This window comes from Thunnus maccoyii, chromosome 9 (genome assembly GCF_910596095.1).
Source record: "Thunnus maccoyii chromosome 9, fThuMac1.1, whole genome shotgun sequence".
NCBI lineage: Eukaryota > Metazoa > Chordata > Actinopteri > Scombriformes > Scombridae > Thunnus > Thunnus maccoyii.
In genome coordinates, this window is record NC_056541.1 from 25,908,676 (window position 1) to 25,934,555 (window position 25,880).

The following is a 25,880-nucleotide window of genomic DNA, read 5'->3' on the forward strand; positions in this document are numbered from 1 at the left end:
GTGTGTGTCAGTGTGAATATATTAAAAATCATTACATAATTCGAATCTTAAGGATCCATGTTTTACCAATAATAGCGTAAATTTGGATGTATCTGGTTGGATGTGGACATCGGCTACAGTATATTTATACGAGCTTGAAATGGAATAATGTGATGTTTTTATGGTGTAAAGGCCAAAACACAGTACGCATCACAGTAAACAAGTACATATCATACGTGTATCATGAGAGTAAAGTAAAAAAAAAATTCCATGTTTTTATGTATGAAAAGACCCAAAATGAACACTGTAAGCAAACTACTTGATTACTATAAGTGAATTATTTAAACAGCATTTGCATAGGAATGATTCTGTCCCGAGCTTTTTGATCCATATAAGCTGTTGATCACTGTAACCATGATCACTATGAGCGGTTTCCACTGTAGTTTGTCGCTTGCTTTTCACTGTAGTTTTAACTAGTTTTATCTAGTTCACTTGTGCCTGTATCTACTAGTCAAAAATTAATTAATTGTTGATTGATCTGCTGCTTATACTGCTCAGATTATTATTTTTTCAAGTTATTAATCAAAAATAGACAACTGCAATGGGCAACCCATTGCACCCATGGCATTTTGTTGTCCCGTGCTGTACTCACAGTACTGGAGTTAAATCCAGGTAACTACTATATTGATGCACTGCAGCATGACACTTCCTATTGATGCTAGGGGCGGCACTTGACACTCATCATATGAAGTGCTGCGGCGGTGGTGTGTTTTCAGTTTAAAATAACATCTGAGTTGTAATTTGCAATCCAAAACATCAGGGCTTGTGGTGTTTTCATTAACCTGCAGTTAAGAACTTTTACATAGAAGTGAATCTCCGTTACATTCAAGCTCCCGCCAAAGGAGTTCACATAATTCTGATTTAAGCCTATCAGGGCAAGATAAATCTCTCTGCATTTCACAGTATACAGAGTTTTTAAATCTAATGTCGGGAGTGACATTCCCGCATTGGCTGTTTGAATGCGCACCCAGAGACTTCCACAGGCCAAGCCGGCTAGCCTCCGGTTAGCCCTCTGCTAACTTGAATGGGGATAAAATAATTGAATTGTGCAGCTCTTCTAGACTTTCCAAATGTTATCAGACCAAATGGATCAAATTCTGATAGTGAAATGAGTAATTTCACGGGGGGTTGTGTGACGCTCATGGCAATTTATCCACCGTTTTACAGCCGAAACGGTAGCGAGTAGGCTACAGCGTAGCCTATGACGTAAGCACATGTTGACAGTGTTTTTGTAGTGATGCTCTCCACCAGAAGGGGGAGACAAAAGTCCCCCACGTATATGTTGTATTAGCTTTAACTATTGTAAGATAGTCACATGTTTAAACAGCGCAACAGATCAAAAAAGACATGCATGATATCTCTTCATGCCAAATCTACAGCTCACAATAGTCCAAAACCACCCTGAGAGCGATGGAGGAGTTTAAAACATTTCACTCTGAGAGTCTGTTGTCCTCTTTGCCCTTGCTGGTAACTGTCAAGTTTATCTGTTGCTCCACTTCCGCGCAGATGCCTGGCATCAAGCCTCAGGGTGATAAAAATGTCTTCAGAAGGTAAGTGTTTATGGTGAGGATCCATAAGGTTAGCAGGATCAAAGCTCTGTTGAAAGGACATTAAGCAAAGAAACAGGAATAATAAACAAAACAGCCAGTTAGTCATACAATCCGATTTATGACATCTAGAAACCATGTCAGGGAGAAGCAGATTTCTGTCATGCTGTTCTTTATTGCTGTGAAAAACAGCCTCCAAGCACCCCCCAAAAAACAGGCCAGTTAAGTTAAAAAAACAATAGCAGTGAAGGAGGGAGAGGAGCATTTGAGATTTCACACCACAAATATACAGTAGATCTTTTTCTGGAACTTTATATTGCTGTTGTGTTATTTTCTCCATCTTGTCCAGGATTGAAATAAGACACTGATTGGATGAAAATTGTGTTTGACTTTTTCATTCTCAGTGAATTTCTGGGTTTTTGGGGGGAGGGGGGGAGGGGGGAGGAGGCTCAGCGGCCCTCTGTCTGTACAAGGGAAAGTATTTTAGCGTCAGACAAGAGCCTTGTGTATGACTCACTTCTGTCGCTCAGCTTGGGCTCTCTCTGGTGCTCGTCGACCAGGAACGGCTGATTGAGTTGACTGCTTTAGCTGGGTGTGTTCACAAACTGGGCTCCCACCTACCTCAAGGCCAGATTTCTCTCAGGGTAATGTTAATAAATATTCACTTATTCTAACCTTAAGGGATGTTAAATCATATATTTGTTTTTGTTTGGGTCACATCGGACATTCAAATCAGGTTTTCGGAGTGTTTTTCAGGAGGTTTTGTCTGGTATTTTCTATGGTAGCATCTCAGTGAAGCCTGTAGGAGTTCTGCGAGGAGTGGGAGTGGTGTACCACCCGGGCCTGCGATTCCCTTCCTGTCCAGTCATTTGCTAGAGGCTACAGCTTTAAGTGGGAATTATTACTGTGCAGATAAGTATGGAGATAAGCTGGTCCTCTCCTGCAAGATGTATGAGGTGTCTGGACACCGCGAGAGGTGCACCTGACCTGGAAATGAATGGTGTGAAGGTGCAAGTGCAGCACATGAACCTCCTTTTTCATCCGTCGTCTGTCTTGGAACAACGCCCCAGATCGTGACACAGATATTAGGAGGTGCAGACAGTTGTATATCTGGGATTATAAGATTTTATCGGACATTAAGGTTTGTCAGTCCTTTGTATATTTTAGCACTAAAGCTGTAAATTTGTATGTAATAACTAATATGTAATATTAATATACCTTATAAAGCCTGAAAAATATAACATTTAGTATCTTTAGCTGCACTAAATGCATGCAAAACATCAACAGAATTATGAACAAATACGCAAATAAGGAATTTTCTTTTTGTTTTTTGTTTTTTTTTTTTTAAAGAAGAAAAGTGATTAGATTGCCGCTTCACTAAGGTGTGTGGGAGAAACATTCCTCCTGCCTGGTATGTTAATTCACAGCTCCGGGGCCTGTACCATCCTTCGTTCTTTGAAGTTTCCCTTCACATTGCCTTCTCCCCATCAGGTGAACTTATGGCCTCTTACCATTTTTATTTATTAGACAATCCCTCACATGTAAAGGATGATAAAGTTGACATGTTACAGGCAGTCGCCGCGTTCACACGTTGAGAGGAGCGCTTTGTTCAACACCCCAACAAATTTGAGCTTTAAATTTGATGACACTTACATGCCAAAGGAGTTTGCTCATTGGACGGCTGCCAAGACACTAAAAGAAAAAGAAAAGAAAAAAAAAAAAAGCCAGACCAGATCATTATGATCTTACAAACAGTGTCAGTGAGGCAAAAGCACTTACGGGATGATTTTATATTTACTTATCTCTATCACTTTTAAATTTATAAATCACTTTAATCTATTTGATTCATTTGAAAAACTCGCTGTGTTGCAGTGTGTGCGGTACATTTCTCCTAGTTAACTAGCTGGAACATTTCCTCTCATTGCCAATATTGCTTTTTTTCCCCCCTTTGTCTCTAAAACTCTCTACTAAGAATCATTATCAGGCAGACAGCTAATGTCCAAAAAGGTCACCCAGCTGTTATGACTGAAGCGAACGCTGGTGCTTTGACCTGCTGCACAAAGAGTTATAGGTGGCTGGTCAGCTTGTCAGTCAGGTTGGGTGGTTTTTTAATCATTTCATCTTTGCTGGGGGGCTCTCCTGAGACCCCTGCAACGTTTAGCAGTCTGCAGCTCAGGACCCCGGGGCTCGTCTAAGCCTTGCCTGTATCCGAGCTGCCATTATTAGCTCTGCTCTCCAGAGCACGCCGCTCATCTCTCCCCTGAGAGGGCGGCTGAGAAATGAAGCACGCTGGCTGGGCGCGGCAGCAGAGGGCCAATAGCCCGACATGGAACAGTAATTACTCCATTGATATTCCTCACACAATAACACTGTCATCTCTCATTTGCATAACCTCGCTCGGCTCACCACGGCAGATGAATGCATATGATCCTGTCAAGAGGCAGCAGGAGTTTAGACGGCATATGAGTGGAAGGGGTTTTTCACCTCTTTCTAGGTGCCAGTTTTGTTTCAAACGCACGGGATAAACTGTTTGATTATGATTAAGTTTGCAGGGTGAAAGAGGAAACCATCTTACTACTGGTCTGTATATACAGAGCATTCTGGCTCAGCTGTCTTTGTGGTATTAAAACATAAACAACAAAAGGGAGAGAGAAAGGAGCTGTGGTGTATCAGGTTTGTAACAGTGTATATATGTGTGTGCGTCTGCCTGAGAGAATGAGAGTGTGTTGACGGGGTGGGGTGTCAGTGGATGTCATAGGGCCCTGTCTCAGTCCTTGGTTAATGGCCATTGGTCATAGGCTGTCTCCCCTTTATTTCTTTTGCTCTCCTGCTCTATCCTCCCAGGTCTCCCACTGGAGCAGCGCCCTCAGGCACCGCATCATTTATTGCTGTCAGGAGTCACAGGGGAGAGGATGGGGGGAGGGGGGGGGAGGGAGGAGGGGATGGAGGGGAGGGGAGACAGGGAGAAGATGTGCTGCAGTGAGAAGCCAATGGAGACGATGGGGAGAGGCAGGCACGCTAGACTGTCAAATCTCAGCCGTTGAATATTTAATGGAGCCTGAAGTGTTTATTTAGTTAGCCTGTCGATTTTTACCGCTCTGTCAATAGCGGCTCTCGTGTAGCCTGCTGATGATCTTTAGTGTCTCTTCCCCCAGGAGAGGCTAGGCACTAAATGCAATTATGGATTTCCCTGCACCGCAATGTGTTTGATATTTTTACTGATCTAATTTGCAATCTGGTAGTTTATTGTTTGGCATTTTAGTGGCGCTCAAGTGGCAAGGCAAATTTGATTTCCCCTCATAATTCTTTATAACTTCATTAATGCTGTTAGCACATTGGCACAGATCTTAAATAAAGCTAGAGAATCATCTCATGGATGAATGCATTCCTCATTTTATTGTCTCCATGCCCCATTCTTTTTACTGATTCTGGTTCTAATTAAAAATCATCCTAGTGGTGTACTGTCTTTGTGAAATATGAAATCATAATCGGATTTGAATGGCTCCCTTCACTGAGGCATGCATATTCAACCATACGCCCGGATCTGTTGTGGGCAGAACAAAACAGAATCAAAACAACTTTCTTTCAGTGGCATTCAGCATCTTCAGAGACAAATGAGGGTATTAGTAGCAGAGCAACAAAAGCAACAGAGGCAAAATAATATGGGTGATTGTCTCCGAGAGACAGTGTGGTTCCACGTGTTTCAGTAGAGCCGTAGGATTTCTAGCCCTATGATGGATGTGTTAGTTAGAGGGGCAGCATTAGCTGTAATGCTGTTAGCATGTAGCTGTGTGAGTGATGTGCTAGTTAGATGCCCAGCAGTAGAGCTAATGGTGTTAGCGTGTTGAGCCTTCAGAGGGATGCAATCGGTTAGGCTGTGATGGATGAGTGTCGTGCCGCAGAGGCCTGCAAGCCTCCTCATTCGCCAAGCTGTCAGCTTCTTAAGTGGACGTGCACAATTAGTGCTGAAATCAGAAACTGCTTAATCTGATGGTAGGCTTAACATTCAGTAGGAAAAAATGGCTCATGTAGCTGGTGATGAGTGAATGATGGCTGCTATAAAAACAACAGTCAGAGCAGGGTAAGAGAGAAGGGACTGATAGACATCTTTCTCATCCTAAACCATTCAGCATTGCTGCAAATGTACAGTAAGTAGGACATGTGACTGAAACTTGGTTTTGGTTGAGAAAGCGTGGATAGAGGAGATCTGTGAAGCACTTCAAAGACCAACACTACTTCCTCTCAGTCTCAGATAAAAATCCTCAAAAAAAGATTGAATGATCTGTGTTGACTGAATGACAGACAGGATGTCATGTGTCATTGAAGTGTTTACCCACCTGCGTTTTGTGAAGACCCGCCCCTACTTTGCCTCTGATTGGCTCTGATCCTAGTATTTTTACCCTAACCAACAAAGTCAACAAGTACTAGCCAATCAGAGGCAGAGTAGGGCAGGTCTTTGTGGAATGCAGGTGGGGGGAAAAAATAAGGTGTCATAGGCAGCTCCCACAGAAACTTGCGTAATCAAACGTGACTTTAGAAAAAAATAAACATGGAGGCGGGCTGTCATTGTCAGCTGGTTGCACTTGTGTGTGCTGTGTTTTGCACCAAATAAAAACAGGGGCTAGTGCAAGCTACTGCCACAAGCTAACTCACACTGTTCCCATAATTCCACAAGCTCGTCCTCCTTTTTCTACTGTCCACCGGGCTCGGGAGACAAAAGTCCTCTTTGCGCTGTTGGCAGCCATGTTTCTGTTCTACACGAGTGCGCAATATCCGGTTGGTGACACTTCCCAGTCAGCTCGCTCGCTCAAATTGAGAACAACCCCTGCAATTGTCGGGAGGGGTGAATGGGACCAAAAATCTGTCCAATTATCCTCTAGTGTGAGGCCAGCATTAGATCACAAAAGTTGTTCTCACTTGGCCGGGTGCTGCACACAAGACACACAGCTGTCATTACAGCCCAAATTATTGACTAGACTCTGCTGTTGCTGTTGAGAATAACCACAAATGACAGTGTTACGCATTTGTAATGTCACATTCATTATGCCTCGATCATCTGGTGGTAAATTGACAGGTGAAAATGACAACAACAAAAAAAAAACAATCATTTTAATTATTGAACTGTTTTCTACATTGATTTTTTTGGTAATTTTTTGTCCTGATTACTCTTCTCCCAATTACTACGCAATGAGAAATAATGATTTTTTTTTGTTGCGACAGATTCAAGTGAGAGAGTTAAATTTGAAAGTTGCAGTACAGGTTGAGTTTGAAGTTTAGATAAACAATAAAATGTACAATTATCTTGTTAAGAGTCTAATTACAGTGAAGACGCTCATTAAGTTTAATGTGTTCTGTCTGTATTAGCAATATATTATTAGTTGACAGTCTGAAATGATCTTATTTCAGATTGTCAATATTTCTCATTATCCAATCCGAAAAGATCTTTATGAAGCTCTCTGTAGTGTTACCATATGTGCTTTCATATACAGCAGAAAACATGTTGCTTGTATTTGCAGTAATCCCTGCAATTGCTACTGTTAAAGCCCAGTTTGAACATGGGCTCTTATTTCGTATAGACGTCTCTGACAGCAAATATCCCTCCTCTAATTGAGGACTGTCATCAAATCAGCTGCAACTCACACTCTTCTCCTCTTGCATCATTTGTGGTTTCAGAACACAAACCCTCTCGGCCAAATCTTAATGATACGAGCGGAGATGAGAGATGTTTGCACTCTAGCCGTGTATAAAATTCATTGCTCTTATCAGCTGAGATGAGAGGGGGAGCGAGAATGAGGAGGATTTCTCTCGGAGCAGGAAATGTCATTTCTCTGTAATAGTTTATGATTCATCCCTCCACCTTTGACTAAATAATGAGGGATGACAATTAGAGCGGACCATGGGAGTAGGAATCAAAGGGTTGAGATTCCCCTTGGCAGAGTCAGGCCTGTCTGAGTGTGCTCCCAGCAAACTGTATCCAGATGTCGAGGTCTGCGCTGCCATAGGCTGCTTCTGCCACAGCCACACAACAGGGTCTTTCTGCCAGCCAGCCGCTCAGTCAGCCAGCAGCTAGCCAGCAGCTAGCCAGCCAATCTCTCAACCTCCACGCTGCAAACATGACAGGAGACTCTCCCGGAGAGAGCCTGGGACAGAGGCCCCACTCCAAATAAAAGAATTCCAGCTCACAGCCCTCACAGAGCCAAGGGCTGCAAAGTATCATTTCTTTGCATGCTGTGATTTATCTAACCCTCGGTTTGTGTCTCTATCCCCTCTTTGTCTTCCCCCCGTCCTTCAGTTTGTGTCTCTCCCTGCTTACTGTGCATGTGGGCCGGCTGGTAGAGGCAAAGAAGAAGTCGTGTGTTTAAATACGCTTTTAGTAGGTGTAATACATTCAGAGGTTGGCATGAAATTGTTGAATAAGAGCCAACAGATATAAAATTGATTTATATGGTTGTGCCTTCATTATCTTCTAACCTCTTGAATGTTTCTTGCAAAAAAAAAAAGGACAGCGCTTGTGTAAGCCCATAGACTGTAAGCGATGTGATGTGTCTGTTGGTGGAGATGGGGGGGCGGGAGGGGGGAGGGGGGGTCGCATGTTGTCACTCAGCGTGGCGGCTGATTCAGTGGTCCAGTGTGGCAGAGAAAAGGCCAGCAGAGCGCTATTGATATGTTTAACAAATTAGCCCTGATGACGGCAGGTGTGATTGTGAGCACGGCTCTGAGGTCAGCTCGTCATATGGTGGCTAACAGACACGATATTGCTGCGTGTCCTGATCTCTCCATTCCCTCACAATGGCATTAGGGGCACCCCAGGGAAATAAAGTCCCACTCCCCTATCCCCAGTGCTCTTCAAATTAACTCCCCAGAAGGTTAAGCTCCCTGATTCATAATTATTCAAGCCCACCACCACCACCACCACCACCACCCCTTCCCCTCTCCACATCCACTTCCCAACCCCTCTTTCTCCCTGCCACTTCTCCTGAGTGGCACTTGGCTTTTTGTGGGAAAGCCCAGGAATTAGATTAGCTAAGCCTGACCTGTGAACATGCAGCCAGATGACGGGAGCGGGATTGGACTTGATCTCTGCCTGTCTAGCTGTCTCTCTATTCAATCTAGCTGTCTGTCTTTCATATTGTGTGTTATTGCTTGTGAGCGTCCCTATGGATGAGACATTTTCAAGCCTTAGTTATTCCGCAAATTGCATATATGGCTCTCCGAGGAGCGGCCAGTGTCGTGAGTACATCTCACTTTGCATGGACATGATTTGAATGATGTGAGGTGCTATCGGCCTTCAGCTCTCCCTTTTGGGTTTTGTGACAGTTTCAGGAGTGGAATCAGTTTGGTCTGCTCATTAAATACTCGCCAATGACAAACAAAACATAGTGACTGTTATTTAAATCGACAGAAAATTAATCTGCCACTGTTTTGATTATCAACTACTGGTTTAAGTTGTTTTTCAAGCCAAAACTGGATAGTTTCATGTTCTCGGAGCATTCACTGCTTTTCTTATATCATAGTACTGACATTATAAGACATTTGATGAAGTTCCCTTTGGCTCAAGGATATTGTGATAGACGTTGTTTTTGTGTTTTCTAGTGTTTCATAGACCAAATGATCAAGTGATTAATCGAGAAAATAAAAAGCAGATTTCATCGATAACAAAATAATCGCTAAATGCAGCCCTAACTACGCTCATATGATTGTAGCTTGAGGTTCTCTCCTCCCAGAGTATTATTTTTTCTTAATATCTGTGATCTAAAGGGGAATGTTGGTGGTCAGAGGCAATGCACTCAACTGCTTTTAAAAGCGGTTTCATTTCGAATCAAATGCACAACGATTATTCATGGTTTTTAAAGGAATTTGCTGTTCCTGAGCTCAATAAGATTCTGCATTTCACTGGCAAACAAAAATCTTTGTGTCTGGAAAGAAAGCCTTAAATTCTAGGTGGTTATAATGAGGAGAATTCAGATTGTCAACCGTTGTAAATTCACAGGAGAAGTTCATTAGCGCTTTGAATTAGTTCTGTACTAGGATACAGAGTCTGACTCCCAAATCACCACAAAATGACGCTTTTAACCTCAGCAGCTTGATTGTGACCTGCTGGAATTACAGCACAGCAGTGCTACCATAAAAGAGGTGCAAAATCCACTGTTAATAGTTGTCGCTGTTCTCAATCAGTGTAGATCTTCTGTGGATGGCTCACGGTGGAGGAGCTGTGCGCTTCTAAAGTCAATTGGGTTTCTCTGGAGGCCGAGATAATGTAATGAGGGACCACTCTGACTGAGGGCCAAGCTCCTTTTTCTACAATCACATAATTAATCTCCTGATTCGACCACTCACCGTGTCATGACAGATACGTTTGTGTTTGGTGCATAATGGTGAAGTGTTCTGCACTCCCGCATGCCTCTGTTTTGGAAAATGGTTATAAAGCCCATTCCTTTACAGCCTACAGAGGGTTACATACAAAACAACACTCCCTTTGGGCCCTATTAGAAGAGAAACATACACACTTCTCAAGCAGGTACCCTAATAATATGTCGGCAATTTAGATAATGACTGGGAGTGAGATAAACTGAAGTGTGTATTACAGGTAATTGGATCTGCAGTGTGTTGGCTACCTAAGCATCTATGGGTTGTGTATTGTGAGCTGGTTCTTCAAGGTGCACCAGAAGATGGTCTGTCAATGATAAGTATTCTAAGTTTTTCTATCATAAACAGCAGCAAAGGCCGATTCGAGATATTTTACACGCTCACACCCACGGACATCATCGGAGCCCGAAGCAAATCAGAGCTGGCTTCGGATACCTAACTCCAAACAAGGCAGACTTTACATCATTTCTCTTCAGGTCCCCGGCTCTTTGCGAGCACGTCCAGTTAGTCGGAGGATGACAAATACAACACCCGGGGCTGTCAGAATGATAAAGTTGAGAGAGTTTTTTTTTTTTTTTTTTTTTTCTCCACGGTGATGCCTAGAAAAGTTGGAGCCATAATGAGAGTTGTCAAGCCTGTGAGGTGAAGCGCAGAGAAGCAGGCAGTGGGAGCAACGCCGGTGCCTTTGGGGGCCGGCGCTCTGGATCTCCTTGGCCTTTAAAGAGATTACCTTGGCAGTGTAAGGAGCAGGTTTACCCAGAGGGTTTAGGAGGAGATAGGCCAACCAGCCCATTACCAATACTGCAGAGGACCCTCACAAGCTTCATTAATAATCTGATGATGAATCACTACTTTAATTGGACCTTTATAGCTGTTGTCTAATCCCTAGTCCCATCTTCTCAACTCTCTTCTTAATGGGGTTGGTAGTTTGTTTTTATTTCACACAATAATCTTTTTATTTAATTGATTAAGTTTTTCTCACTTATTTCATGAAGGATGGGTTCGATAAATCACGGCGAATGCTGACGACTCTTTAAAGAAGCGTTCCTTTCTTTCAAAATGGCTAATTTGAAGTGTTTGTGTGGATATGCCCATATGGTCCTAAGCATTGGCTGTTTTAAGACTACACACAGGGTCAGATTTCTCCCACTCTTAATTAGATGAGGGATGGTCTAATTAAATCAAATTCATTATCCTCAGCTCTAGAAATCAAGAGGCTCTATTGGAAATAAGGTTAGGCTCCCCCTCATCCATCATGCCCTAACTAACCAATTTACAGACCAGCCTTTTGCATGAGGCATTATTACCTTGTCATAAACACTTACCTTTAAAATCCACGAATCAAGTCGTGATATGCTAAGCTTTTATCACATTAGTTTGTGCTACTGTGTCAGCCTCTTTCTGCCTAAGATAAAGTAGGCTCCAAATAATTATATTAGCCACATAAGGCGGAGACAGTGCAAACGACTGCTATTTAAAGCTGGCTGATAATTCCGTATAATTAAGACATAGTACAGTTCCTCATACAGAAGAGGGATCGAGGGCTTTTCTGCGGTGAAACAATGAGAAACAGAACAAACAGAACTGTGTTCAATCGCCTTTTTTTTTGTTTGGTTTGTTTGTTTTTGCAAAAAAAAAAAAAGGCACTACACACTGAGAAATCACCCTGGCATCACCATTTGGCTGACACATTTATCTACGAAGGATTTTACCTCAGTCATGTCTTCTGCTTTGGCTGCATGTAAGTCCCAATATCGTTAACTATACACTTGCGGCCACAGTGTCTCATTCCTGCTGCTGTGAGTCATGGAGTCACACTGCGTCCATTGTCTCGGAAACACAAAAAGCTCCCATCATGATTATTCTGATGCTCATCTGAGCCGTCGAGCCGTTCATTGATATTACCGATGCCAAAAATGATTCGAATCCTGCATTTCAATAAACTGTTGCAGCCCTGTTTGGCGGGTTTGCATATTAATATCTGATTAGCGCAGGTTTAGCGATGTGGACAGTATGGTTAAGATGTGAGAATGCTGTTGCATAAAATTTATAACAGTCCACCATAGGGCCACAAGCCCTTTAAATGCCACTCGGTGGTGGAGCCATATTCTGAAACACATGAGGCCTGTCCTCTGATCTGTGTTGGAAAGTGAATTAGTAAGCTCCATTCTAAAGCCGGTGATAGCAATGGTCTGAGAGCAGTGATTTGTTGGCAGTGTATATTACAGCCCACGGTCAGGGAGGGAGGGATCAGAGAAGCGTGTGTGTGAGGGATAGGACAGGGGGCCTTATCACTCAGTGTTTACTCACAGTAAATTGAGTTGAAATAATAGTCTTTCTCTGAGGCCAAACAATGGAGCAGGCTGCAGGCCGAGGGCCCAGGCTGTGGCAGAGCTGGCCCGCGCCACTTCAAAATGAAAGGCTGAGCCCGGGGCCATGGGGAGGAGGCACGATGGGAGGGAGGGGGTCCTTTATGCGGACGGCTACACCAGTCGCAGAGCAGACACCCCTCTGACAGGCACCTGGATAGGACAACGGGGAGAGAGGAGCGTGAAGCTGAGAGTGCGGGGAGGGGGGGGGGCAGAGGTTGGCGGGGGTGGAGTGATGAGGCCTCGGGGCTCTGTCATTAGGTTGGTGGCAGAAAGGAAGATGACTGCCCCGAGGACAGGGGAGCGACAGGTCCCGGTGGGACAGCGACCACAACCTCTCTTTCCCCTGGGTCTGCACTGGGACTGGTGGGACGTGTCAGTCTGTTAGCCCCCCCCCACCCCCCCCTCCGTTTCAACACGCTCTCATAACCTCTGGCTATGGGTGAGCTCCAGGAGTCTAACCTGCAGAGAGAGAGAGAGCGTGTGTGCGTAAGCAACAGCGAGGCAGACAAACAGCATATCCATGTAATGCACAGACCCTCCTATGCCATTGTTCCTGCTTGTGTGTGTGTGTTTCAGCTGCAGCTCAGCTCTGCCTCTTCTCCTTCATTTATCATTCTGCAGCATAAAGTGCTGCCACAGCATTATAGAAACAGCTGCTTTTTTCAGACAGCCAGAGAGAATAGGCTGCTCCCCAGCACACAAAGACACTCCTGGACCTAAAGAGAGTGTAAAATTGGTGGCTGAATACAAACCTTTTTCCTTGCTGAGAGGGCTGAACACGGGTGTCAATGCGGCAGGAGACATTGTCATCGCATTCGAAGACAAATAAGGTTCCATATCGGCCAGATCATGTGTACAATGAGTGGCAGGGGCACCGGAGAGATCGTCCTTGTTCAAAGCCAAATTCGCATAACTACAGCTGCCGCCACACCGCGCTCTCTTGAGAATTCATATCGAGCTGTTTAACCGGGCCTCATATGTATAAATCATCAGAGCGGAGGCACCTGTATCTGCGTGCGCTTCAGTACAATACAATGTCAATTTATTGAGTCCTCAGCTAGAGCAAAGGGGAAAACAAACCCTGTCAGTGCTCTGTTAGGGGTCATAATGCAGTCACTAAAGGGCCTCGCTCAGACCACTGAGTTGACTCGAGGTAAGCGCCGCGGGGCCATGCAGATACACTGTCGGTTGGTTTGCGGAGAGACCAGACGTGCCGTGCCATGCTTTTGCCATTCCATTCTGTGCCTTGAAGGCTCCACGTGGAGAAAAGGGAATTTTGTCGAACCTGTTCCCTTCCAGCTGGAGAGATGAGATTTTACACTCCGCCAACCACATGACAGAGAAACGCTCGGTGTGCCTTTGTGTGTGTGTGTGGGAAAGACAGAGGAAAGTAGAGAGAAAGAGCAGTAAGGGCATCAGACAAGTCCTCTGCCAGACCTCCCGAGGCAAAATGCATGCTCGAATACTTTAAGACATGAACAAAATAGTTTCACAGTAACATTAGCTGCTGCGACGGGAGAGAGAATTTCCCTTTCAAGATTAAACACACAAACATGCACATACACAATGCAGGTTTGAGCACGCATCAGAAAGGCAGACAATTCATTTATTGTTCTTTTAAAGGTTGTTTGTACCTCCCGCGGAATGTTTATCATAGATAACAATGATAAATTAGGAACAGAAAACACTAACAGCAAAACAAGACGATTTTATGCAACATATTTCAAATATGACACAACAATGATTGGCCGGTGAGTACGCACGACTACACAAACGGGAAACCACATTTTTTTGCAAGAATTGAATAATATGAATCATACAAATAGCTTTCCTGAGAAGTCCTGGTACTTGTGCTTTTTTTTTTTTTTTTTTTTTTAAACCTTTTCTAGCTCCGTTTCGTGTGGCGAGTGAAGATGAAATGTTTAGCGCTTGGCATTTCGGTGAACACAGCATGATTCTTGTGAGGGGAGCTTTTATCATTTGTTCTATTCTTCCAATATAAATTCATCACTTTTATGTTTGACTCCGTTGGACATGCAGGCACTCTTAAATCAAGAAATGGGAAATGGGAAAGAATGTATTTTAAAAAAAAAAGAAGAAGAAGAAAAAATGACGATGCAAAATGACCTTTCTTTCCCTCGCGACCCGGAGATCCCTGGAATTTGTTGGTGGTCTCTATAATGTAGCTGATGGTCTTTAGTGAAACAGCAGGTTTTTGGTTTGCTCTGCGGTGTGTGTGCGCCCCTCTGTCTGTTTGACACATTCCAACACTGCACCCCTCTCCAAGGCTCCTAACTACCATTCAGTCGCCATGGTTACAGCCATACATCCATGCCAGCCCTTCACACTCAAAGACATATTTGTTTGGCTAGTGTAGCTACGTTCCGACAAAAAAAACACAGCTTTTTAGCATAACACCTGCTAATCTTGGGATTTAGCGCTTTGAAGAGGATTGCTGATCAGAAATTCAAATATATTATTTGAATGCTAATCTGAATGTTAATCCCTGGCCCCCGGGTCTTAAAGCATCCTGTCTTTCAATAACAATGTTTATTTTTCATTTGCTTTTGCCTTTTTTCATTTTCTCTCACACACCCCACCCTCCCACCCCACATTTAGCTCTGTAGTCCTGTTCCCTCAAGGATATTATAGGTGGACTCGTTTTTTTTGTTTTTTTTAAAAAGTATGTGGCAATTTGAGAGAGCGGATGATTTGGATGCATCTAGAGAGACTGATTATTATCGTTGGTTCTGATGAGAATTTAAGTTGACTGGTCTTTCTGTGAAGGCTGCCTCAGGTGAAATGCTTGGTATTGATCCTGTTTAATTAATGGATCCCACCACAGTCTATGAGGCACCACCAGCTTCTGATCGAACTTCAGCCGTGCCCTAATTTTAAAACTCTTGCTCGTGTGTGCTACCTTCTTATTGTGATTGTCCATTTGTCCTTTTTTTTCTATTTTTTTTCTGCACCCTTGAAATTGTAGTTTTTGTCTATTTTTCCTTTCTACCTCTTTTTTCTATTCTATCCATTTCTATTTCCATATTGTAGATGTTATCTGCATCGCTATGTGTTTGTATGGCTGAATGTTAGCATCTACAGGAGATGAGTGGGTGGCTGATTTGAGCGTTCTTTAAATTATGTTTTAGTTTGGATAAATAAATGCCAAGAAAAAAAGGTAAAGATAACGAAAGGCTAGACAAGACCAAAACATATACATCCTTATAAAAACTACTGTTGCTTGTTGACTTATCTGAGCAGTTAACATGGTGTACATTATGCTGTAGAGTATCTGTGGGCTCTGCAGTCAGCAGACTTCACCATGGTCGCTGCTCTTTTGATATCTTGCTTCTATAGAGCTGACTTTTGTCTTGGTTAAGACACAGAGACAGAGAATCAAGGGCAGCAGGATCACAAACAGATGAATCCGGATCTTGTGAACAACGTCTAATTCCTGGTCGCCTCACATTCTCTTCCCCCCCAAACTAATTTTGGGCTTAGACTGAATCTCTGTTAAGTAAACAGAGCCCCCTCATACAACCAGCCTCCATCACAATGATCTCCAGATCATCTCTGCCCATTAAAACCTGGGCAAACACTTTACTCCACACCAATATACTAAAGATTGGAGGAAGAGAAAAGGGGGGAAACACACAGGGGCTTTTTTTTCCAGTGTTTCCCAGATTGTCTCTTTCTTCATTAATCCAGTATCTTTCAGCCCTGGTAAACTCCTCAAGATGGACATTGCTTGGTTCAGGGTGGAAAGGGGTCAAGCTCCATTGGCCTCTGCACAGAGCTGTGGAATTTTTCATTAGTGCACAGCTGGGTCACAAGTGGCTCCAAAGCCGTCTTAATATTGTGTAGGCCCACAGATTAGGAGCGGAGAAAAGAAGCCAAAGCGTGATGCTCTCCACCAGACCCTGTCTTTGCATATTTGCAGAGTTGTGCTTTAGAACACCTCATATTACTGTTTGTTTTATTTCTTAGACCCAGAACCTCTGGGTCAATAGTAATTATAAAGCCCTCCAATCCAAATGTTGTTTTTTAACCATTCCAGCGCTGAATCTGTAAGATGAGTCCATTTATTTTCTTACAATAAAGAAAGTAAAGTATCTTAGTGTTGGTTGGGGTTTCTTCTACTTTTTCATTTCATGATTTAATCCACTATTTGAGAACTAATTGTTATTAGACTGACTGGACATGAGATCATAATTGTTTTCATTTCTCCTGAAGAGATATAAGCACGATGACTGCTCCTGAGTCCACCTTACAGTCACTCTCATTAAAGAATTTTACAAAAAAATGCACCTAGAGTATCTGTGGGCAGTTATAGTCAGCTATAGCTCTATAACATGTGATAGCCATTACACTTGTTGTAGCCATCACTCTCTCTGCTCTCCCAGCTCTTTCAGAAGCAGCAATCAAGTCCCGGTGGCTCGTCAAGAGCGAGGCTGAGCCCTTAATGGCGGGTTCTGCTCCACTTCACGCAGATTAGCTTGGAAGTGGCGCACAAACAGACACCCGGCGACAGAATTATTAAAAAAAATATATATAAAATGGGTGCAGATGATTTTACAGGTGCTTTTAATGCGAGCTATACAGACTTCTTTGTTCGGTTCTTGGCATCTTGCTTTAAGAGGGTTCTTGTTGTAAACATGTCACATCTCCAGCGGTGATGGCCCCTTACAAACTCTTACCGGAGTGACAAAAGGCAGAGCAAAGCAGTTTATAACAGCCTTGTAATTCACAAGCTCTTAATTTATTTGTTTAAGGATAAAGTCTGCTTTCAGAACAGGTAAAAAATATGCAGGGAAAAAAGCCAAAACAGAAGAAGAAAAAAAAAAAAAACGTATCCAATTTTACAGTCATAATTTCCTCACTGATGCTGTCGCTGCGACCATATTGTTTACTCTAAGCTCTAAAAACTGAGCCTAAATGCGATGTTGCACTCATTTTACATACTCGGGAACACCAGCTGTCCAAACAGCATCATGTGTGCCTGCCTGCTTACTCTTGTATTTAGATGTGTACTTAGCCTCCTCTGCTGCCCAATACACCGTCCTTTTCACTCCATGAGCTTTGTTCTACCTGTGTGGCTGTGGAGGATTATTTCCACGCAGAGAGAGAGAGAGAAAGAGAGAGAGAGAGAGAGGGAGAGAGAGAGAGAGACTGTTTTCCTGTGGACTCATTAGCAGTTACACGTGAAGGAGAAGCAGTGGATCACTTGATGCTGCAAGACAATTCTCAGCATGCCGCTGTTGCTTATGGAGCTTTGCATGGACACGCAGTATTGACTGTACGCAGTGTCATGTGTAGCCTTATCGTATAGATTTCTCTTATCTCCTTTACCGCACCTCCCAGCCTCGAGTAACACACATGATATATTTAAAGCAAAATAGGTGAAAACCTGTAACAGATATGTGCACGCAATTTGCATGTTTTTAAACCCTCGCTGTCAGTTAAAATGCACATGTGTTGAGTAATCTGTGAAACACACAGCCCCTGGAATGAGATCATTTGAATAACGATTTAAGGGTTAGGATTTCTTTGTGCAGCTGTGCAGTATAGCGTTCTGCGTAGATATGCAGAGGGATGTCTGTCTGGCCGGGGACTGGTCTGAGGAACTGCACATTCCTGCACATAGGAGCTCATGCTGCCATAGAAATAAAGTGGCCGTATTTATTTTCGCAATAGCCGACTTGTAGGACAGAAGATCCTGGAAGCACTTCACTCCAGACTAACTGTAACCGGTGTCTTTTTACTGATACAGTATAGTTCTGTTCAGCAGCTATTACTAAGTGCGCTCCCTCGGAGATGTAGGGCAGGTGCATATGCATACACTAACACGTTGAACATGTCTCCGCTATTATCTTTGCTATGCCAAGTGCAATCAGCTCATCTCATTCCTCCCCGGTGAGCTCGCAGGCAGCCGGTGCTGTGCCTCAGTGCGGGGAACAAGCAGAACCCTGTGGCCAGAGCTGTGTGATGAAGAAGGCACCTTTGGGCCATTAGTGGTGTACACATCTCCCGTTAATGTGTTTTACTTTTACCTGCTGGGAGTTTAATTAAAAAACAAAGAGCCTCAATTTAAAGGCCATTATTATGCTAATGTAGTAAGCACGGGATGGTGATTAAGCAGCTTTTAGAGCTGACTGGAGCTGGCCCTTGGGAGCAGAAGGATGGCACTTTTTATTTGGCTTCATTACTCTCCATGAATCTATGCTCCAAAGAGAAATGCTGATACTATGAAACAAGGTCAGCCACTGAGATCATTTACGCCGACAGCATTTTCGGAACCTTTTTTTTATGCTGTACTGTTCATGCAGACTGAAAGTTTGTTTTAACCTCCTTTTCACAGAGGCAGAATCGTGTTGTGTTATGATAGAACTTTCTTTTGTAATGAACGTTTATCAGCCGCCCCTCTGCAAACAATCAGACACTTGTATTAGCTCAATCCAGGTAACTAGACGGTGACCAGTGGTCACCATCTAGATTCTGCTGCACTGAGAGGACAACAGGACTGTACATAACAAAGTAATTTTCAAGATGTTGAGACGAAGTTGAAAAGGTTTGCCTTCATTCATCCGTGTGTAGCGAAACATCTGGGCATCAAATGTTTTCCTCTTTAGCCGAAGCTCTTGATACTGTTGCTAAGAACCAATTTTCACATAAGGCGTGTCTCATGAGGAGCTGAGAAGTGGCTGTTCAGCAGTTCGGAGACCGCTGCTGCCTCGTTCAGACAGCTTCGTCTGTTGTCTTTCCAGACAACAAACAGAACAAGATTCCACCTAAAAATTTGGACAAGAATGAGCTATTCACTTAGTGCAGGCATCCGGTTAAAAATTGAGTTTAAATAAATTTTCTTTGAAGGAGAAATTGCACAAAGGTTTGCCAGGCAAACAGTGTCGACCCGAAATAGTCCACAAAACCACAAGTTGTCATTTTTACACAGATTAGACAAACAAGATCATGAGTAAGATTTAGAAATTGTGGTAGGAGAATTTTGTTACCATTCCTCTGTTTTCAGTCTATTTGCTAAGCTACGCTAATTGGCTGCTGGCTGTAAGCAGTATGTTTACCAGACAGATATGAGAGTGGTCTCAAGTCTTATAACTTCTCTGAAATCAACAATTTCCACTTCAGCTTTGCTAAGCTGTAAAGGAAAGACCAATCTGAGATGTAGCCAATAAATCAGGAAATAACTAGTGTGCACGATTGACCGATTGCTCGACACGCTCTTCGTCCTGCCCGGAGGCCCTGATCTGACCTGCCTCGAAGGCATCATCTCTCACCTCAGAATGATTGGCATGGCCACAGGTTTCCTGCCCAAACACAAGAGCCCATCTTCAAAGTAATAGCTTACAGCTGCTGCCTGGATAATCCTCATCCTCTCTGTCTTTGAAGGGATGCGGTGACATAATAGCCCGGGCTATTCTTCCCTTAATTGTTATGGTATTTCTCCGAGGCTTGTTCAATAGCAAAAGGGGAGTAGGTGAGACAGTTGCACGTGTTGCTAAATGTAGCATGATTATAAAGCGCCGTAAGCAGCTCCATACTCTCCCCCACCCCCCACCCCCCACCCCCCTCCTCTCCTTCTCTTATTCTTCTGGGTTTCTTTTATCCCGCCCAGTCCTCCTGATGCTTATCACTGCGGCAGAAGCATTAAATGTAAGGTCTGTAGAAGGGAAATCATTGGCAACATGTGGTGAGAGCTTAAGATGTTGTCACACTTTAAGTTGCCTATAATCTGTTCAAAGGGAGAGTGCATAGTTCTCCAAAGTGCCTGGAAAAGAGGGGAAGAAGAAGAGCAGCGGAGAGGCCGAAGTCTCTCAGCTGCACTTGGCTCGGCTGAAGTGTTCATCACACAAAATAACTGCCAGTCCCTGTTGGCTTTATCTTCACAATGCTCTTTTTTTGTGTTGCTCTTGTCTGTGGGTTTTTACTAAAAACACATCCCGTAGCCTCACAAGCCTTGACAGTGTGACGCTCCGTCACGGAGAGAAAGACAACACCATAGATAACGTAAGAAAGAACAAGACAAGGGATTACAGGTGTATGGACACAGGATTAAAAAGAGGAACGTAATGATTCCTCTGGGAGAAGGAGGTATGTGCTGAGATGGGCTCTTTTTTCATTTATGAGTCCAGTTCTGGGGAGGCCTGGGTAAATATTGACAGTTCTCTCTGCTTGAGATGCAGCCATTGATCCACACGGGAGGGTTTCATCCCTTGATCTGTGCGCTCAGGTGTGGGAGGAGGAGGAGGAGGAAAGCGAGAGCTGGGACGAGGGTCTCATGCTGGTGGTCCTCTCCGCGACAGTGGGAGTCATGTTACCCAAGCTGTCCAGAAAGTGAACTTTAGGTGGAAACAAGTCTTAGTGTGACGGGTCAGTGGGATCAAGTAGAGGCAGAAAATGGTAAATGATCACCTAAATCACTTTAAGTCAGATTCCCGTCACACCTACAGCTCTTTGATGTCTCTAATATCCCAGTAGATCTTGACAGAGAGCTTTTCAGCTAACCTTATCAACAGCCCCAGTTGATATGTTTTTTTTTTTTCTATGTATAAAATCATCATTTACATCCTGTCTCCTGTTGGCATGCTGTTCCAATGGCCTGGTCCCCAAACCACTAATCAGGTAATGTTGGGGAGGTTGAATGGCGTGCCTCCCCCCGGTCAACCTTCACTGCTCACACAGTGGTGTTGTTTTAAAGAGCATTCTTTAGCAGCTGAACTTGGAAAGGTATTAAAGTGGGATTAGGCTCCTCCACAATCCACTGCTTGTGTCATTCAGGGAGTTTGTGTTCTCCTCTCCCCACTGCCACCTCCCCACTCCTCCTCTGTTTGATTGTGGCTAGCCGCAGGAGTGGGACTGACTGTGCCTTTCAAAGGAGAGGGGTAGGGTTAAATCCCTAGTCCACTGCTCCCTGCTAATTCTCCTTGTTCCTTAGAGAAGGATTTACTTCTGCTGCCAGCTTCTCAAAGGCCTTCTCTGCCCATCCGAAAAGTCGCCGTTGCCTTCCTGTGGAGGTGTGGTTGCCATAGAAGGGGCGTCATGCATGGCTATTCCATCTGAACCCCGCTGAGAATGGGGACCAGGGGCTGAAAACAGGCAGAAAGTCCGGATTAGACCCGAGGACAAAGCAGGACAGGAAGATTCCAGAAGGGACGAATAGGAATTACAGCAGCAAAAATAATGCAAAGTGACAGAGAGGGGAAATAGAAAAATAATGGCTTACAAGATTAGACTCGGCGAGGAAAAAGAAGAAAGGAAAGAGGGCTGAATGAGAATGTTTTCATCTAGATGAGAAGATTTGAGAGAGCGGTTGTAGGTGAATGCGGAGTCCTGGACGTATCAAAACCGCGCTAACAAGTCATTTCCTCAACTTTTTGCTCTCTTTCTTAGCCTAAGCCGGCAATCATTAGCTAAACATTAGAGCTAGAGCTGGGAACTTGTCTTGACAGATTCATCACCTCTTTTCCCTGATCCCAGCATGTAACACACTAATCCCTCTAAAAACGTGAAACAAGTCCCTGAATATTCAGTTTATCTTTACTGGCATGAGTCGACTCGACATTTCCTGCTTTTAATTTTTTTTTTTTTCCGCTTTTTTTTTTTTTTTAATACTGTTGCTCTTGCCTTTTTTGTTTTCCAGTGACCGAACACGGTGGTTTGTTTAGAAGATAGATCCAGGTTGGCAGGTCACTTGAACGAGAACCTTGCTTGTTTGAGAAACATGCCAAAATTTCTTTTTCATGGGATTATCCTTAAGGTTTTTCCATAGTTGAATAATAATCTCCTTAACTTATTGTAATAAATGAAAGATTAAAGGATTTTATGAACCCTGCAAGAGCCAGTTCTGGTATCTCTGTTGTTTTGCTGCTGCATGAAAATAGGATGCTACAGTTTAACAGTTTGCTGTGACAGATACAGCTCGTGATTTTGGTTAGAATGGATGGACTCTGTCATGAAACTAGCAAAATAAGCTATCAATTGTTGTGATGTAATTAAGATAACATAAAATTATGCTTTGCTGATGCTGCTCTGATGAGCAATAGCCAAGCAATTATTTCAGAGAGCTGCTCAGACAAACCGCACTATCTCGTTTCCAGCGCGCATACAGCTGCTCTGCGCCGCATACACATGTGCTCGCACGTGTGAACACACACATACACACGCACCGTATCAGTACTCAATCAGCACCTATAACAGCATTACCATAACAAAACCATCCTTTGGTTTCCCTCCTCTCATATTTACACATTATATTCATCACTATCGCTCATCCCTGTCCCGAACCAGCAGATGATGTCAATTGCTCCTCTCGCTGCCTCCCTGCCTTGCACAATGAAATAGATGTTCACCACAAATAGATAGGCGGTTGCCAGCTGTCTTCCAGACCAGGGCAAACAAAGAGGCCACTAATAAATCCAGCTTTACGGCTGGACAAGATCAACCACACTCCCTGCCTTCTTGCTCCATTTAATGTGGCTTCTTGTGAACAACAGAGAACAAATTAAATGCCTCTCAGTCACCAATAAAACAATGCAAACATCTTCCTGAAAGGGTATAAAAGAAGATGGAGGTGTTGTCTAGGAAATGGTGATAGAGGCAGTGTTGCGCCATAGAGGCATGATATTAGACAGTCAGATGAGATATGAACCGAGTAGAGGGCAGCCCAGTAGTCAGCAATGAATCACGGTCTCTGATGTGGTATCTGATGCATATAAATTATTGTGGATATGAGAGAAATGTGTAAACTGGCAGCAGAAACATGATTGGGGTCATCAGGGTTTGGTGATCGCTGCATTAGAACATGATCCGGCCTCTTTTTTACATCTGTACAGGGGGGTGGGGTGGGGGGGTTTGGGTGCCCATGAGTGAGCTCACTTGGAATGACGCGGGGCCGGGCCCACCCTAGAAATTTTAACAGATGAGCTACTGCCAAAAGAGTCACCTCCTTGGCTGCCCACAGGATCAGCCGGCCAACTTGACTCTTAATCAAAACCCCTCGATGGGCAACTCAAGCGGGGCTGTGGAACAAAGTAAAGCCACACACCTCGCTTAAGAAAAGCACAGCACAACACTCTTAACAACAACAAGTGTCGTTTTCTCCGTCATCAGCACACCTATAACACTCCTTTTCTCTTCTCCCGCAGGTTGTTTGCGACCAAGTGCAGCGGCTGCATGGAGAAGATCGCCCCCACGGAGTTCGTGATGCGCGCTCTGGAGTGCGTCTACCACCTGAACTGCTTCTGCTGCTGCGTGTGCGACCGCCAGCTGAGGAAAGGCGACGAGTTTGTCCTGAAGGAGGGTCAGCTGCTGTGCAAGATCGACTACGAGAGGGAGAAGGACTTACTCAGCTCGGTCAGCCCGGATGACTCAGACTCAGGTGAGCCCTCTGCACCCTCTCACACGAGAGTGAGAACAGCACTGTGGTGCTATCATCATATGGCACCAAGGTGTTGTATTCTGTATGCTCTGCTCCATCACACTGGTAGCCAACATAAACGTCCTAACTGAATCTAACTGGTTTTAGTGCTATATTAGTAATATTAAAAAGAAAATAATAATAATAATTTGTCCTTAAACTGGTTTCCGGATCATTCGACGTAACATCTGAGAATTTCTCCGAAATCTTGCATGCAGCCCAGGCAGTAAAAAACTTCTAACATGTCTACATCTGCAGCTTTTCACTGGCTGATTTTGTAGCGTTCTAATTCGAGCGGGGAGCGTAGGTTTATGATACAGTAGGAAGTGGAAACAGGACGAAGCCAAGCCACCCTGTATTAATGGCTCTCCATGCGTGGGCAGGCTCTGGTGCTGGAAAGAATTAAATCACTGTATCATGGTGAGTGACAGAAGGATTTGGGGCCTTTCTGCAGAAAGCCTGCGCCTCCACTCTTATCAGCTCTAGTGTTCCTCGCCTATAGCCTCCACACACAATGAGGCATCTCGCCAAGCCTCACTGTTCACTACCATCTGGCTCACATTTAAACATGCACAAAAGCGGGGGGAATTTGTCAAATACATCTGTGCCTGTGTCAACTTTTGTCAACTTGTGGGAATATTTGCTCGGCTTCGTCCTCGTTCGGTTGTGTCCCAGTGTATCGCAGAGGCATGTCTTTTGTTGCACATCCCCGAATTTCAAGATGGAGAAAATGTCGACATGAACAGAGGTTAACCTCGGAGTGTGGCAGATGAAATGTAGGTTTTTCGGCAGAGAAATGTAGATACATATCAGAACCAGATGACAGGAGACACCGAGCCGTCATGCGTACCTCTCCTTGCAGCCGCTACACCCCGAAATCATCAGGATTCATTAAGAGCACTGCTGGTTCTGATTTGGAAGCATTTGTTTTCAGCCTTACATAGAGGGATAATCAATGATTTTTATTTATTGATTTATTTCTCATCTAACATTTATATGACTTTGTGGCAGGTGATATTGAAATACAGTACATGGCTTACTACTAATGTTAAATTAAGTGCCATATTTCATGTAACATTCATTCAGCCCAGTTCTTTAACAACAAGAGTTTCAATCGTTTAAAAAAAAACAGAAGTGAAAGTAATTATAATTCACTTATTTACCATTAATAGTGGATAAAGTTTGATAAAATGTGTATGTCTGTGTGGCACATAAAATTATTTTCCATTAAGTACAAAAATTCATGATTTAACTTGTTGTTATTTTGTGTTTGTTTGTGATAAAACTGAATTTAATCTTAAAAAAAAAAAAAAAAAGTAACCTAACAGGCATTTACTTGTGTAACAGATCTCAGAAATCTAATAAAACCAAGTTATTATTTAGTTTTAATGGCACGTTGTGGGATGGAAGCATAAAAATTACACCGATTTTACTACCCAAAACTGTAATATCCTGCTGCTGACAGTAAAAATGTAGCCATCCATATTGGAGTTGTCATTATTGTAAGAGCAAAAATTGCATTTTCTTGCTGTGTCATAGGAGATGCAGTAGTCTTATCAGAGATTGATTCAGTGTAAATCAGACAAAGCTGAGCGCAATAAATTACAAGTGACGCATTGTCCAGTTCACTGACAAATGTGCATATTTCATTGTGCTCTCCAAGCACAAGTCGTAGACTTCTGTAAGTCTAATCGTACATGTGGCCTTTTCCTTTTGTAATAAATTGATAACAAAGTATTAAAAACACATGTGTCTCCTTTGATTATGCACTTGTGGTGTGTGAATCTCCTGGAATGGGAAAGAACGAAAATATATTTATCAGCAGACTGTCACTGACTAAAAGGGTGTAGTCAGTTCAAACTCATGCTGATGATACAGAAAAATTACTCTCTCTGCAGAGAAAAGTGACGATGAGGAGTTGGACATCAAGCCGGAGAAAGGTATAGGAGGCCAGGGGAAGGGGGATGATGGGAAGGATCCCAGGAGGCCCAAAAGACCACGAACCATCCTGACCACCCAACAGAGACGGGCCTTCAAGGCCTCCTTTGAGGTGTCCTCAAAACCCTGCAGAAAGGTACGTCTGTAAGCTTCAATAACAAAGCAGATTCAGACAACAACAACATT

At 43.5% G+C, this 25,880-nt stretch overlaps 1 protein-coding gene across 15 annotated transcripts in view; it reads left to right on the forward strand.

The window, feature by feature from the left end:
- lmx1bb (LIM homeobox transcription factor 1, beta b) overlaps positions 1-25,880 on the forward strand; it is a 60,138-nt gene that overhangs the window by 29,332 nt on the left and 4,926 nt on the right. For all 15 annotated transcript variants that reach the window (XM_042420945.1, XM_042420943.1, XM_042420942.1 and 12 more), the window contains 2 exons: positions 23,485-23,717; positions 25,655-25,830. In XM_042420945.1, coding sequence (XP_042276879.1) covers positions 23,485-23,717; positions 25,655-25,830 — 409 coding nt within the window. The remainder of the gene's footprint in view (positions 1-23,484; positions 23,718-25,654; positions 25,831-25,880) is intronic.